General features: G+C 38.6%; 1 protein-coding gene across 6 annotated transcripts in view; it reads left to right on the plus strand.

Moving 5' to 3' along the window:
• The window catches only part of per2 (period circadian clock 2), a 46,583-nt gene that overhangs the window by 9,785 nt on the left and 21,860 nt on the right, over positions 1-14,938 (plus strand). For all 6 annotated transcript variants that reach the window (XM_017718511.2, XM_017718508.2, XM_017718510.2 and 3 more), the window contains exons 2-7: positions 2,770-3,256; positions 9,365-9,463; positions 10,561-10,718; positions 11,190-11,311; positions 12,106-12,307; positions 13,595-13,646. In XM_017718511.2, coding sequence (XP_017574000.2) covers positions 2,868-3,256; positions 9,365-9,463; positions 10,561-10,718; positions 11,190-11,311; positions 12,106-12,307; positions 13,595-13,646 — 1,022 coding nt within the window. In that variant the 5' untranslated portion in view covers positions 2,770-2,867. The remainder of the gene's footprint in view (positions 1-2,769; positions 3,257-9,364; positions 9,464-10,560; positions 10,719-11,189; positions 11,312-12,105; positions 12,308-13,594; positions 13,647-14,938) is intronic.

Raw genomic sequence — 14,938 nt, forward strand, 5'->3', positions numbered from 1 at the left:
CCAAATCTTCCGTTATTGTAATAATCACTTTCTATATTGTTTGAACTACAGAGGCTGCTGTGCCTTATCTCTCTACAAATAAGTACCATTCACGTGAACTGGCCACGGGGGCAAGTGAGTCCTTTGGTATTTGAAGACTTGTTTCTAAGGATGTTTAATTGTGTAAATGACTGGATTGCTTCTCTTTCAACTCGAGCTTTTAATTTAGTGTGATATCAGTAGAGAATTGGTGAGAAAGGAACATGTCTTGATCGGCCCCAAACATTAAACCCAAAGTATGATATGGAGAATTTTGAGCTGTCTACCTTATCTTGACCTAGATTCAAAAGGGAAGACTTTTTTTTCTTAAGTTATAAGAACATCTTTAAGCATTTCATTTAATGTTGTGAAGTGTTAATTGAATCTGTCAGTCAGTGAATTTATTTTGCTGATTGGAATCAGATATAAAAATCTGCAAATCTATCTCTTCCTAAAATCTATGCAAGATAGTACATAGTCCAGAACTTGGGGCTCATGTCCCCTTGTCCCACAGTTGGATTTGATGCTTCCTTTTGGAATGGCAGTGAGCCACAAACTGAGCCTTAAGAAAAGTGAAGGCACTGAAGGTGCCTTTCCTTAATTTGTCTGAGCTTGGGTCCTGGCCAGGAAACCTTGGTTAATTAAATCTGTTTGAACCAAAGACCTGGTTGTTATACTTAATTCAGGATTAGTTAATCCTATCACTAGGGCATTGTAGAAGACTACCAAAGAGAATCAGGTGCAACCATTGGCAGCAACTCCAAAGTTTAGTTTGTAGGCTTCCGCTTGCATTGCTGACCTAGTTGTAGCCTGTTCATTTCAGTAGGAGTGACTGAGAATGTGTTATATGACCAGCCAAGTCTTTGTTGTTGTTTGTAGCTTTGCCAAATGTTACTGACTAGATACAAATGATCTCTTCTGGAGTATATTTAATGCAATATATTTATATTTAAGGCTTTTTAATGCATTTTCTCTGTATGACTCTGGAAGTGTGAGAACATCTCAATCCTTTTAACCATGTCATAGTCCTAGTTGCTGTATAAGCAAAAGGCTCTAAAACGGATCTGCAGGAAACCCCAGAACACCTACAAGAAACATCAGCAGATCAAACCAGTCTAAACCTGTTGATTCAGGTCTTTTTATGTCTCGTGAGAGAGTAGGGCAAGGAGGATTTTTTTTAAAAGGGGCAGAAGTGCCCCTGGGAGATGAAAAGTGAGATCTGTCTGGCCTGCAAGCCAGTAGAACCTGTGGAGAGGCCCCCAGCAAGGCTAAAGGGCAGAGTATACAGCTACAGAGGCTGGACCGCAGGGTCGGACACCTTTTGAAGGCACAGATGGTGGTCCTTGAGCAGACAGAGCAGAGGCTATCCCCGAGACCGTTGCCCAGAGCTAAGCTAAACGGACTAGCTTTGATGTTCTAGCTCTGTGAGCTCCTGTTTTAAGAAGGGCACCAGACAGACACTGCCCTTTCAGATCTTGCTTTGAACATAAAGACTTAAGTCTTTGTAGATATAGCATTCATTTCTTAATGTTTTATACCCAGTGAAATAAAATAAAATAAAACAGATATGAATAGGTTTTTGTGCTACTGACCTGTGTTCTACAGCAATGGTAACTAAGGAGTATTTATGGATTTGTGTACCTGTCAGTGTTCCCCAAGACACATTATGAAACCTTACTTAAAGATTTCATAATATGTCTTGGGGAACACTGATGTAGCCTGTTTTGTAGGCCCCTTATGGCCACTTTGCTGGCAAATTATTCAGATATATTTATTTAATATAATCAAAGTGCAATATTTTCCCCATTATCAGATTATATAGGACACTGTTGGCTCTGTGTGTGTGAAATGTTGGGAGGCAGTGTTTAACTGCTAGCAAGCAATGAAGAGTGAAAGAGGAGGGTGAGAACCCCCTACTGTGAAAACAGTTGATGTCTCTTCACAAAGACAGCTGTGCTGAGATAACACAACAACATGTACAACGTGTGCAACAACAGACAACACATCTGCTGCTTTCTTTACTTAAACAAACCTGTGTACAACTGACACAGTAAACAAATAGTACTTACACAATAAAACACTTTCATAAATGTTGGATTGTTCACTCACAATACAAAAGGAATCCAGTTTGCTTGTGGTTATGTAAATCATTGACCCTTCAGTCAACATATATTCTACAGAATTGTTGAAGAAAAAAAAAAGAATAGTTCAACTGAGTGACCTGCAAACCGTTGAATGGCCACTGTGAAAAAGGATTAACATGTTTGGGGATGTAATCCCTGATGCAGGTGAAATGTTACTGTTGTAGCTCTGATGTCTGTAAGTCTTGTTTTTGATGAAAGTATCAGTTTTCGAACTTATCCTTGCAGTCATATTTTGACCAGTACTCAGATTTAGACAATGCCCTGCTTACTCCAAATGTAGTTGATCAGCCAACACACATTTGTTTCTTTAGTTTTGAACTACAGCCTAATGTAGTTAACAATTAAAGGAAGCTTATAGCCACTCTGTACCATCGTGCAAACTGTGTATCTAAATCATCACACTTACTGTACCTCAAACCACAGAGATGTGTTAAGTAATTTTAAATAGACTTCCTTATGTTGTTTCTGAGATAGTATGGCATACTTTCATCTGGAAAAGGGACTCAACATTGGGCTTTATATTACACTATATTACATGTATTTTTGAAGTTCCAGCTTTTCCTCTACGTGACTTATATTTCTATTTGTTTCTTTGTGTTTTCTTTAGATTTAATCCAGGTTGATTTGATTCACTCTCTTCAAGTCTTCTCTGTGAAGATGGGCTGATTTTCTTGACCTCTACATTAATGCAAGTAGTCTCTCTCCATGTCTGAAGACTTGGATTCCAAACAATACCTGTTCTCCTCTCTGGAGGGGCAGGACCAGGCAGCTGGCTGTAGTTCCATGGCTACACTTCGTCGAATGAGCGGTTTCGCAGAGGGTGGTGAGCTAGGCTTGGCCTCAGAGGGCAGTGATAGCAGCAGTCAGGACCCTCCTGCATCACCTCACAGTGACCATAAGATGGCGCACTCCTTGCACGAGGATGTTGAGATGAAGAGTAGCGGGTCCAGTGGAAGTGGGACTGAATCGCACGGTAACGAGTCGCACGGTAACGAATCTCATGGAAATGAGTCACATGGCAACGAGTCAACTGGAAGTTCCAATGGCAACAGCAAAGACTCAGCCCTGTTGGAATCGTCAGGGAGCAACAAGAGGTAATAACATTATAGCTACTATGTTTTCTCCACCCACTTCTACATGGAGCATCTGATGTCTATTGCACACTGAGCTACAATTATCAGGATTTTGTCAGCTGCATTCTGATTGGGTATCCAAAAGTTCACTTCTGTGCACCATACTTAATCTGTTAAAAGGGAAACAAACTTTTGCAAGCAATTGTGCACTTTGCACCTGACCAGTTTTTCAGAGCAAAACATAGCTGCTGAATTATTAAAAGAATACATTATAAAGTTACTGAAGAGTTTTCTTTGAAGACTTTAGTTGCTAGTAATGAATGAATGAACCCACATTTCCACATGCCATGTTGTTTCCTGCGTACGTTTTAGTCACTTATCTCTACACATCACACAAAACAACAGCAGTCAAACATCTGTATTGCGTCTAAGCAGGCAGTTGCCAACCAGGATAAATAACAATCTCAAAAAACACAGAAGTCTGGAATGTAGGACTACCCAAATGGCATGGTCTCATCACTACTTACATGCATTAGACCAGTGAATAACATATGTCATAGTTCCAACTATTGGTCTAAGACGTGATGGTAATAATGAGATCAATTTAACATCAAGAGTCGTAGGTATTTGTTCCTGACTTTGGACTCACCCTTTAGTTATTTTATTATACTTTTTTGCAGGTGTTTCTTGGATTTCAGTTGTCAAAAAAGAAAAAAACATTTGAAGTCTTATGGGTCAAAGACTTTCTTTTTGTTGTTTATTTTCATGATGCAGTAAAAGGGCCAAGATTGTTTGTCAGCATAGTTTTTAATGTTAACAGTTTTTATATCCAGTGTATGTAGGATGTAGGGTGTAATTGCTTGGGACAGGTTGTAGTGCTGCACAATGTGGACATAAAATTAGATGATTTATGAAATTGTTGCATTTCATGATGAATCATTATTGTTATCATTATTATCATCATTATTATTATTATTATAAATGTGTGTCTCTGACTGTATGTGCCACGAGGGCAGACCTTGATTTCTGTGCAAACAGAAATGTAGCTAGCATCTCCTTTGGACAAATAGCAACAGTACAACATTACAAAAATATCATTCACTAAATTAAACTAATGAAATACTAACAGCTACTTACATCAAAACAGCATTCAAAGATACTCTTAATATTGCCTTATTTTACACAATTACACACAAATGACCATAAACGCATAAACATTAATATAAACCCTAATCATTGAGCCACATCTTACCAGATTCAGGACATAGCCCTGCCTTGCATATCTCATCACACACAGAGCAATTTTAAATTGTCAAACAGGCATCTCGTCCTTTACAAAGACCTCTTCTCTATTTCAGTGACACCCCATATTTATTTACATTCTTTTAAGTCTTTATAATTAATTGAAGATGGTTAGAAGAGGACATGTGTTAGAGCTGGATGTTGATTGTAGCCTCACTGGCTGTCGGACTGAAGTAATAGTCACCTGCCATGCCGCATGACGCAGGCTGAGCTCACTCAGAGACAGCACATCTCCAAACCCGTCAGCAACAGTTGCTGTTTGTCTGTTAGTCCTCTCCATCCCCACTTATCCTGCTGAGACTGTAGAGAGCTCTAGTTTAGTTCTGCTTTTCAGGACTTCAAGAAGGTCTAATAATAGAAGCTCTTGAGACATTTTGAGGTTCCATCATAAACATCATGACCATTAGATAAGGGTTCACACGCAACACACTCAAAAGCGAGTTATGGGTCATTTTTAGGTCAAGGTTTCTCTTTTTACTTTCTGTTGCCACCCAGTCAGAGTTATGAAATGCTTCAAAGGACGTCTGACCATTATTTGTAATATTGAAAACAGCAGTAGTTAATTTGTTTATAATTAAAATTTCTCTGAGAATCGCTCTATGAAGGCTGAAAAATTGCTGTTTGCTTAAGAGGATGTGTTATGTAAGATGCTAACATGGCTAATAAAGACTGACCATAGAAAACAAAAAATGGCTAAAAGTAAATGGAAACAGGTGTGCCCTTGTTAGCTTCTGCTGTTTTCTATAGTCAGTCTTTAGTAGCCATTTTAGATCATCTTACATAACTAAATTCTTAATTAAACAGAGCAGTTTTTCAGCCTTCACATAGTGAGAAATTCTCTGAGAGAAAATGTAACTAGAAACAAATGAACTACTGCTGTTTTCAAAATTGGTGATGGGCCTAACAGTGAATGGCAACAAGCTTGGTTGTGCTAATTGTTGGATTTATCTGCATCCAGTCTATTTGCCATGTTAGCATTTCAGCAGTTTTGTACTATGTTAGCCCTTTTTTCAGTCTTTTCTTTAATGGTCAGGACCACCACAGAGCAGGCATTATTTGGGTGGAGGATCATGCTCAGCACTGATCTGTGGTTGTCCTGTAGAGGTCCTGACCACTAGAGAGCTAACAAAGTATGCAGAGAACCAGATGGACTACAGTCTGTAAAAGCAGAATTACAAAGTGCTCCGATATGGTAAATGGAGCTGGACAATGAGTATAGAAGAGGTGGTTTTAATGAAGTGACCAGTCAGTGCATGTTGATTCATGAATAAATCATGGCTAATAACTACCTCGTTATTATTATTATTAAGTTGGCTAATATTCCGGGATGAGAAAAGCTAATACATGTTTGATCAGAGACTAAAAGACTGTAATCCTCTCTAATCTCTGACTGATTGATGCCTCCCATCGTCAGGCAGGAAACTTTCCCTACCCACGCACTCATATTTCCATGCCAACGTGCTGTTTGTGTATGAGTGCATGAGATGAGTCTCCTCACAGTCTCCTATTTTTCTCCACAATCCCCTTTCCGCATTTGTGTTTATGTCCCTGTATTGAGTTTTCTTTGTAGTTCATGTCCTTCCCAAGCCTTTTCTCTCTTTCCTTTTTCTCTATGCTTCTCATTTTGCTCTCTGTCTCATTTGCTTTCTTGGTCATTGGTGCCTACACACACACACACACACACACACACACACACACACACACACACACACACACACACACACACAGAAATATATATAATGTTTTTTTTATGGATGGATAGTGACTAATGGTATTAAGCCCAAAAGACAAAATTCTTGTTTTCCTAGAATTCTGTTCACAATTAAATTATGTTTACCCATTTCTAAAATGTCTTTTGATGTTTAATTATCTCCCCATGCACCAGACAGGCTGGGGGAAAAAAATAATAACCAGTAATATCATGTTTCACATTCCCAGCCCACTATCCCCAGCTATTTTCCAAAAAAAAAAAAAGAATAAATATACTTTAACACTCTTAGGACCCTTTGTATCACATCTGTCTCAGTCTCCGCATGTCATTTTTAATAAGTTAAGTGTCTACACCTCTAGGGAGCTACACTTTTTAAACTGTGGAAATTCTAACTTTAAGTGTAGCTCCCATTTGCTGACTTCATGTGTCTTGCGTACCTAGCACCCCCATCTCTCACCTGGACATTATTAAGAAAATATGCAGGTCTTTCTTAAGAAAATATGTCTTGTGTTTAGAGCTGATTACCTGAACACCACCTGGTATCAGTAAAAACAAAGAAGCAAAGAGTGTTTGGCCAAACAGACACTCCAGCAAATCGAAGAACCTGTAAATGCTCTTCCTTGAGCTTCTGTCTGAGAAGTCTCCCAGCCTCAGATTGTGAAGACATTCTGGGCTACTCCACATGCAGCAGCAGGACAGAACTTAACATCTTATCTCTAGATTTAATTAGCCTGCAACATTAACCTATTGTATCAATAGCATACAGACACAGTCCCAGCTGGCTAAAGACAGGTTTAGTTTATATAATTAGTCCACACTAAGCGCTTAGAGATGCTATTTATTGACATGTTTTCTATTCTAAGCTCCTTTGGAGACTATTTATACACATACATGTGGCCTTCGAGGAGCCTAAAATGTCACCTGCACCTGGATAGGGGCTTTCTCTAGTACTTACAGCGCTAAGCTGAGAGGACACAGCAGTGACTCAGACACATGCTCACGCACTCAGAGAGCTGTAGTGGTGAAGTCCCCTAATACTCATCTGCAACGGCAGCTTGTCCTATTCTCCCACATAGTGAATTGCCAAGGACGCAGCACTCTTGTTCTAAGTAGGTTATATTTTCGTGTGGCAACATGTCCTGTCCTTGATAGCGAGAGAACAGTGGACCACTGGCAGCTCTCTGATGGCAGAACTGGTGGTCCACTAGTGTTTTGCTCAGCATTTTCTGGGCAGTCCACCAGTGGTTAAGCAGAGTACTAGACAAAATTTCATGTATCATCACAAATTTTTCTACACACAGCCCAATTTACCTTTGTATCCTTCTTTTCTTTCTTTAGTCATAATTTGTAAATTAATTTAGTAAATAATTGTCAGTATGATGTTATTTTCTATAACATAATTTTACATCAGGCCTTATGATTATTTTTTTTCTCTCAGTTGTTTGTAAAATTTGTGCAAGTTTATTTTCTAAAATAAGTCTCTGTGCATTTATAATCTGTTTGAGTTTAAAAATAGGTAGCGCTTGTATGCAGTATGCTTGTATGCAGTAATCTGGATGGTCTGAGGGTGGTCTAGCAGTAGCAAACAGTCAGTGGGGTGCTGACCTTACCAAGCCAACGGACCAAAATTTGCTTGCCGTTTGGGGTGACTCATGGAGAGAGAATTATTGATTAAATGCACTATTGGATAACACCATGTATAATGTTATATATAACTTTGACAGTTACATTTGTTTCTTCCAATCATTGAATCCATTAAATCAGTCACACTCCATGCATCACCAGGCACATTCTTGGAAGAATATAAGTGCTACCTGTCAGAATAAAGGCAGAACAAGTATTAATATTTATATAGTAAGAGAGAGAAAAATCAGTTTAAGGCTACGTTCACACAACAGATAAAATTGGCCCAAAAGAGGTCTTGGTCCAGATCAAACTGAACCATGGCTTAGTTTGTCTATAGTCAGAACAGACTTTTTGGATGGATTGGACCACAGCTTTAGCTGTCTTTATGTCAAATGACTTATACATTCTATCAGCTTACTTGCATATTTTACTTTTATCTCCTTAAGAGTTTTGAATACTTAAAGAGTTCTTTTCGTTTGATTTCTCTTTCTCTTCGCTGTAATAGCATTCAGCTAGAACTGATGCATCTGAGACGCACTAAGTTTCTTTAAAATAGAAAATGTCACCTCAAATCACTCTGACTTTGTTTGTATTTTAAGCATTTAATTGTACAGATATATTGAATAATTCCCCTTTAAATTCCTACTTTTCAAAATTGTTAGACATTCTCAAAACCAGCACGGAACAGCCCAGTAAGACCCTGAGAACCATTTGTACACAGTTCTTAATGGGGTTCTTTTTTTAATGAAATATACAGAAAGAGAAATAGAGGGAAATACAAGGGTTATGTAATTGAGTGCCTGAGGGAGGAACAAATAGTCAAGTCACACTGACTTTTTGTTAAAAAGACATATGTCATCTGTTCAGTGGTTAAAAACAAAAGAAAACTTACTACCCAGACTGCACTTGGGGTGTCTTGATACATGTCTTATGAAGGCATATTAAGACCTCTTAAGACATGTCTACAAGTGCAAAACAGATGGTGTAGTTGCAACTGCCCTGTTACTATAACAGTTTTTTGTTTTCTTATGCACTGAAAAGTAGAACCTGAAACTGTTGGCCATGTTGCATTAATTTGGTTTGATAAACAAATCTCCAAATACATTCATTTGTTTAGTTCAATTGAAATGGTCATCTATAATATTCATGCTGAGCTGCAAATCACTTCTTACAGTCTGTTTGACTGCCATTTGCAATAACAAAGCTGTTTCTGAGAATCCAGTCTTCCTGACATAAGAAACCGTAAGTCTAGTGGTCTTTAAAGGTCAGAGGATTCAAAAACAACTGTACAGCTCCAAAAAAGGTCTCCCTCAATTTTCACATTTATACCTGATGACCTGCAGCCATGATTGGTTTAGTCTCATTCTGTGGTTAGTGGTCTACTTATTATAAGATGAAAGTTAATCATTGTTGTCTTATGATGCAGTTTGTGTTGTTTGTTCAGAATTGTCTTGTGCCTTAATGCAAATATTTTGTGTTTTGTTTTGCAGCTCTAATTCCCACAGTCCCTCACCTCCTAGCAGCTCCAATGCCTTCAGTCTGCTGAGTGCCAGTTCTGAACAGGACAACCCCTCTACCAGTGGCTGCAGGTTTGAATGCACGCACACAAACACACACAGATATGTACACACATTTAGTACTGTGCAAAAGCCAGATCACCGTTTGTATTTAATTTATTCATTTTATTGAATTCATTATTCATTTTTCAGCATCAAACAAAAAAGCAGGAAAATCATATTTAATAGAAAATGACACAGGAACCGTAACAACTAAAATACTATAATACAATATAGTTATTGTCCTGATATTTCAGTTTTCCACACCTTCAAAGTCAGTCTTAGAAGGTGATAGCATTTTCTGCTTCTTGCAATTCAAGTAATCCAAACATGTTCAGTGATTTTGAGATTTGATTTACTTTTCTCAGTAACAGCCTCTTGACAGGTATGCATGCTTTTGGTAATCTTCTCACAGTGGAAGGATGGACAAAAACACCTGTAGATTTTTTCAGATCTAAAACAGGAATGGAGCTTGATTTTTCTCCTATCTCTTGAAGATAGAAACTTTAAGAAGGTTGTCTGATGGTTAGAGTTTTTTTACTAGGTTATGATTGTTAGGGGTTCCATTCTCTCTATATCTGTTAGTCACATTTTGAAATAAAGTTTTGGAAACTTATAGTTTTTCACTCATTGTCTTTTTACTTTCCCCTTCCTTATGCAAGTGGATTACTATACTATATGTAATCCTATCAGAAATATCTCCTGAAAAATTTTGTACCTAATGGCTATCCTGACTGGAAATTAAATTAATGAAGTCTAGTCTTTGATTTTTGCACAGTACTATTAAAATACAATCAATGTACCAGTAGTCTGTAGGACTACATACGTTTAGCTCCACTGCTATTGTAGATCTACAGTATTTAGGTCAGTTCCAACTGTAGATGTTGTGCCCTACAAAATAGTGGTCCAATCCTACTGTAGATCTACTGTCTTACAGAAATTGAGTCTGGTCCTACTGTAGACCTACAGAACTGAGGTCCCAGTGATCTGTAGATCTACTGCCCTTCAGTATTTAAATATTGCTTCCCCCTTCACAATTAGGCCAGTATATACAGTTTATGCTGGTGCCTGCACATGTTTTGCAAGTAAGTTTTTACTCTGACATGTTTTTGTGTTCTGTGCACCTGCAGTAGTGAAGAGTCGGCTAAAGCAAAAACACAGAAGGAGCTGATTAAAACACTAAAGGAACTGAAGCTCCATTTGCCAGCAGAGAAGAGGAACAAGGGCAGCAAGTCAACAACTCTGAACACCCTGAAATATGCTCTGCGTTGTGTTAAACAGGTTGAAGGTACATGGAAACTCTTCAAATGTTAACCTTTATCTTAAGACTGGCTTCAGCTTGTTGTGCCTGCATGGTATAACAGCCTCGTTTCGCAAATTTGCATTGAAGATTTTTCTTATGAATAATTTAAAGCATTCACATATTTAAAGTTTTCCTAAACTAATAAAATAAACCAGGTAAAAGTTTATTATTTGCTTTTTTCATGTATTACCAATCTCTGTTCTATCTAAAAGCCTTTGCTGATGAAATTTGGGCTGCAGTTTTAGTGGGTTATAAAAGGATGAAGCTTCCGAATACTAGCTAGAGACATGAATACCATCGTAATGAATGAGTACTCGATTATTCAGGCCAATGCTATGTCTGACTTATGAACAAGTCATATATCTATTATAAATGTTTCATGAGGTCCTTAATTGGGGAATTTTAACTCAATTTACAAGTTTGATTAATTCTGTTACTTTGTTGTTGTTTTTTTAGCCAATGAGGAGTACTACCAGCTGCTAATGATCAATGACAGCCAGCCATCTGGCCTGGATGTGTCTTCATATACGATAGAAGAGATTGACAGCATCACTTCAGAATACACTCTCAAAAATACTGTGAGTTTCAGGCTTTATGATGTCTTTTTACTTTGATTGGGTTATTTCTGTATTGTTGGAGTATGTACATTTTTGCTGTAACAGTACATGTATTCGTATTGAGAACCCATTAGCAAGTTGCCATTGTGCTATGCTAAGCTTAGCTAGAGATTCTCACTTAGCTCAAGTTGATTGGTGTATGACTGACAGTAAGTCTTATTTAAGAGACTGTTGCTTGGTAGAGCATGTGCTTTGCAATGTACTTAGGAGTAGCATTCTGTGGAGGAACCTTTTCCTGCTGCTTGTAGCAAACGATGTGGTCTATCAAGAATTCAGAACTATGGCAGCACCATAACATCTGATACCTGATCAGCTATGAGGCTAGGTTGAACAGTAAGGCAGCTATTGAGGGAAAGAAAAAGAGAGGGGATTATTTAGGTGGACCAAACTGTAACTTGCACTGCTGTCTGTCCAAAATAAACAAAAAGAAATCTAGCCTTATGCATTTGGGGGTTCTTGTTGCTTTTGTCCTAGTTTACCAAGCTCATACCGTACCGTGATTTCTAAGCCGCGGTGTTAACCGAACCGTAACTTCTGTGTACCATTACGCACCTAATGCCCACACATTATGAAGTTAATTTCAGTTTTATACAATATTCTAGCAAGTTCTTTAATATTTTAAGTGTAACATCTGGTGGAGTGCCCAGACCTTTTCATATGACCGTATATTTTGTGTTTTATCTTTAAACATGACAAACGATATGGTGGGTAATTATACTATGCTACTAATGACCCCTGACGCTGACTGTGTGTAGGATATCTTTGCTGTGGCCGTGTCTCTGATCACGGGGAAGATTGTGTACATCTCAGATCAGGCAGCCTACATTCTAAACTGCAAGCGGGATGTGTTCAAGAACGCCAAGTTTGTGGAATTTCTAACGCCACAAGATGTCAGCGTGTTCTACAGCTTCACCACTCCCTACAGGCTGCCCTCCTGGAGCATGTGCACTGGAGCAGGTATGATCCACAGTACTTATCCTCACACCATATGATGCTCTGATATAGAGAGGGTCCACAGATATGATGTATATATGATGAACATACACACCATGTAATTTCTGGCATATCAAACCTGTTGTGTGAATAGTTTATGAAGACTGGACTACTAGGAAATGGTCCTGAATTACTTTACACCTTAAAGATTTTCTTACATTGAACATACATACCACTGTGCAAAACTCAAAGTCCACTCAATGGTTTATTTAATTTCACCGGCATCCAAAATGGCTAGAAGACAGATTTCTGGGAAGATCAGATATGAGATAATGTACTTGCATAATGAAGATGAAAGGAAAGTAGGTGGGGAAAAATGGAATCGGAATTACTTGGATCATAGATGCATGGATGAATTTAGGAAACAGAAATACAGGCAAAGAGTAGACATACAAAATACTGAAAAAAATTATACATGTAGTTGTTGAGAGTTTTGTGTAGTTTTCTGGTAAGGCTTATACTTTTTTCTGACTCTGAAAAATGTATAACTTGAACTTAATGGCTGTTTTGAGTAGAAATCAAATGAATGAAATGACTTGCACAGTACTGTATACACCCACACATCAACATCCATGATACGCATACACGCACAATATTTGATATATATAAAAATGAACCAAACACACGCCATAAACACCCTCACAAGCACTTCACACATCAGCCCACAAGTGTTGATTCATTCTCTGGGACTTCCAATCCCCACTGCAAATGAGTGCGTCATTCTCTCATGATCTCCTCACTTCCAAAGCCAACTCTTTCCTCTACCGCTGAAGTGAAGGCTTTTTTAGACCACAGGGAAGTGCAGAAAAAAAAGCTTTGTTCTAGAACTGGATTCACTGTGATGTTCTAAATTAGCATGCATGTGTGTAGTTGGTGTTGATGCAGTTACAGTAAATAGATAAGCACAGAAGTTGTCTTTGAAGGGTTACAGGGATTCAGAGATTGTTCCATGGAAAAAAAAGAAAAGGTAAAACAATTATTTGAGAGTTATTTTTACTCATGAGTATACGCTGCCTGTGTTTCAAGAGTACACAAGTATTCATTAAAACTGGTATGGCAAGGTTAGATTTTATATTAATGTTATTCTGTCTGCTCCATTCTTTGGTCGATTTGGCCTCAAACAGCTGCAGCCAGAATTACCTCTCTATAGTGACCGATGTTTATTTAGCGCAGAGTTATCTCATGTTTGCAGCTGCCTTTTGAATTAACAACTAGTTTGTCTGATTTCCCCCAACCCCCACCCCAACACAGAATCCTCACCTTCTGACTGCATGCAAGAAAAGTCCTTCTTCTGTCGCATCAGGTGAGTGTATGTACATACACCATACGTCCAAGTTTGTAGACACCAACTTATCTGAGTTTTCTTTTGAAATCAGGGGTGTTAATTGGGAGTTTGTACCCCTTTGCAGTAGTAACAGTCTGTACTCTTCTCAGAAGGCTTAACACTAGATGTTGAAACATTGGTGTAAGTATTTGCTTACATTCAGCCACAAGAGGACTAGTGAGGTCAGGAACTGATGTTGGAAGGTTAGTTTTGGATCACAAATTCCACTCCAGCTCATCCCAAAGGCATTGTCTGGAGCTCCATCACTCCAAAAATGCAGTTTCACTGCAATGCTGGGGAGCTTTATACCCCTCTGGCAGATTCTTGGCATTAAGCGTGATGGTCTTAGGTTGCTTTTACCTTATGATGCTAGACGGATGTCAGCAAACCAGACATTCTGTTGTTTCAATGAACTAGCAAAGGAAAATTTGTAGTGTACCACAGCAGTCAGTGGAACATTCTGCAAAGACTTCAATTTTCCCTACTGTGGCCATCGATCAACCAGATGCTGATCTTTTGGGAGCCATGGACGCCAGACGCCTCACTGTTGCACTCCAGGTGCTCTCAGTAGTGTCAAAGTCAAGGCCACAAGGCTGCTAGAGTTAAGACCAAGAACTACACACACACAAGTCCAATCCAAAACCAAGACTTGTTGTTGTAGTCGAGTCTGAGTCAAGTGTAGTAGTAGTTTAGTCAAAATAAAGACAGAGACCAGATTTTTAGAATAGTAAAATAAAAAGAAGGGGAACTGCAATTTAGTTGTAATTGATTGGATATTCATTATCTTGATACTTATCCATTTTTGTTCATCTCAAGTTCAAAGAACATTTTAAACCTCGACCAACTATGTCATTTAGTGGTTTGGTTCTGGATTCAAGTTTGGTGAGGCTGAAACTGGCATCTTATTTGTCAGCTTTGTATTTGAAATTTCTGTTCCACCTTAAATGATGCAGCAGTCAGAGGTGCCAAAATGTGGCTGCGGCAACATTTAAAATGGAATGGAGAGTTTGAAAATGGACAGTCAGGTCAGTTTCGCCTAAGTTTGAGCAGTAATGGAGCGATAATGAATAGCAGTACAAGAAGGCACTGATGACCACAGTATGTGCACCTTCATGAAAAACATGTGTAACTAGACTCGCAGGGCCCAAAGCAACCTAAAGCTCCAGGGCCCGCGAGCAGGTAAAAGCGCCCCCACCTGCACCTGCATCTGGTCGGCATGATTGATTCATGTGCTCTTTCCTTTCTGGATGAGCTCAATGTAATTAGCAGCA

The sequence above is a fragment of the Pygocentrus nattereri genome, chromosome 19 (assembly GCF_015220715.1).
Source record: "Pygocentrus nattereri isolate fPygNat1 chromosome 19, fPygNat1.pri, whole genome shotgun sequence".
In the NCBI taxonomy this organism is placed as follows: Eukaryota; Metazoa; Chordata; class Actinopteri; order Characiformes; family Serrasalmidae; genus Pygocentrus; species Pygocentrus nattereri.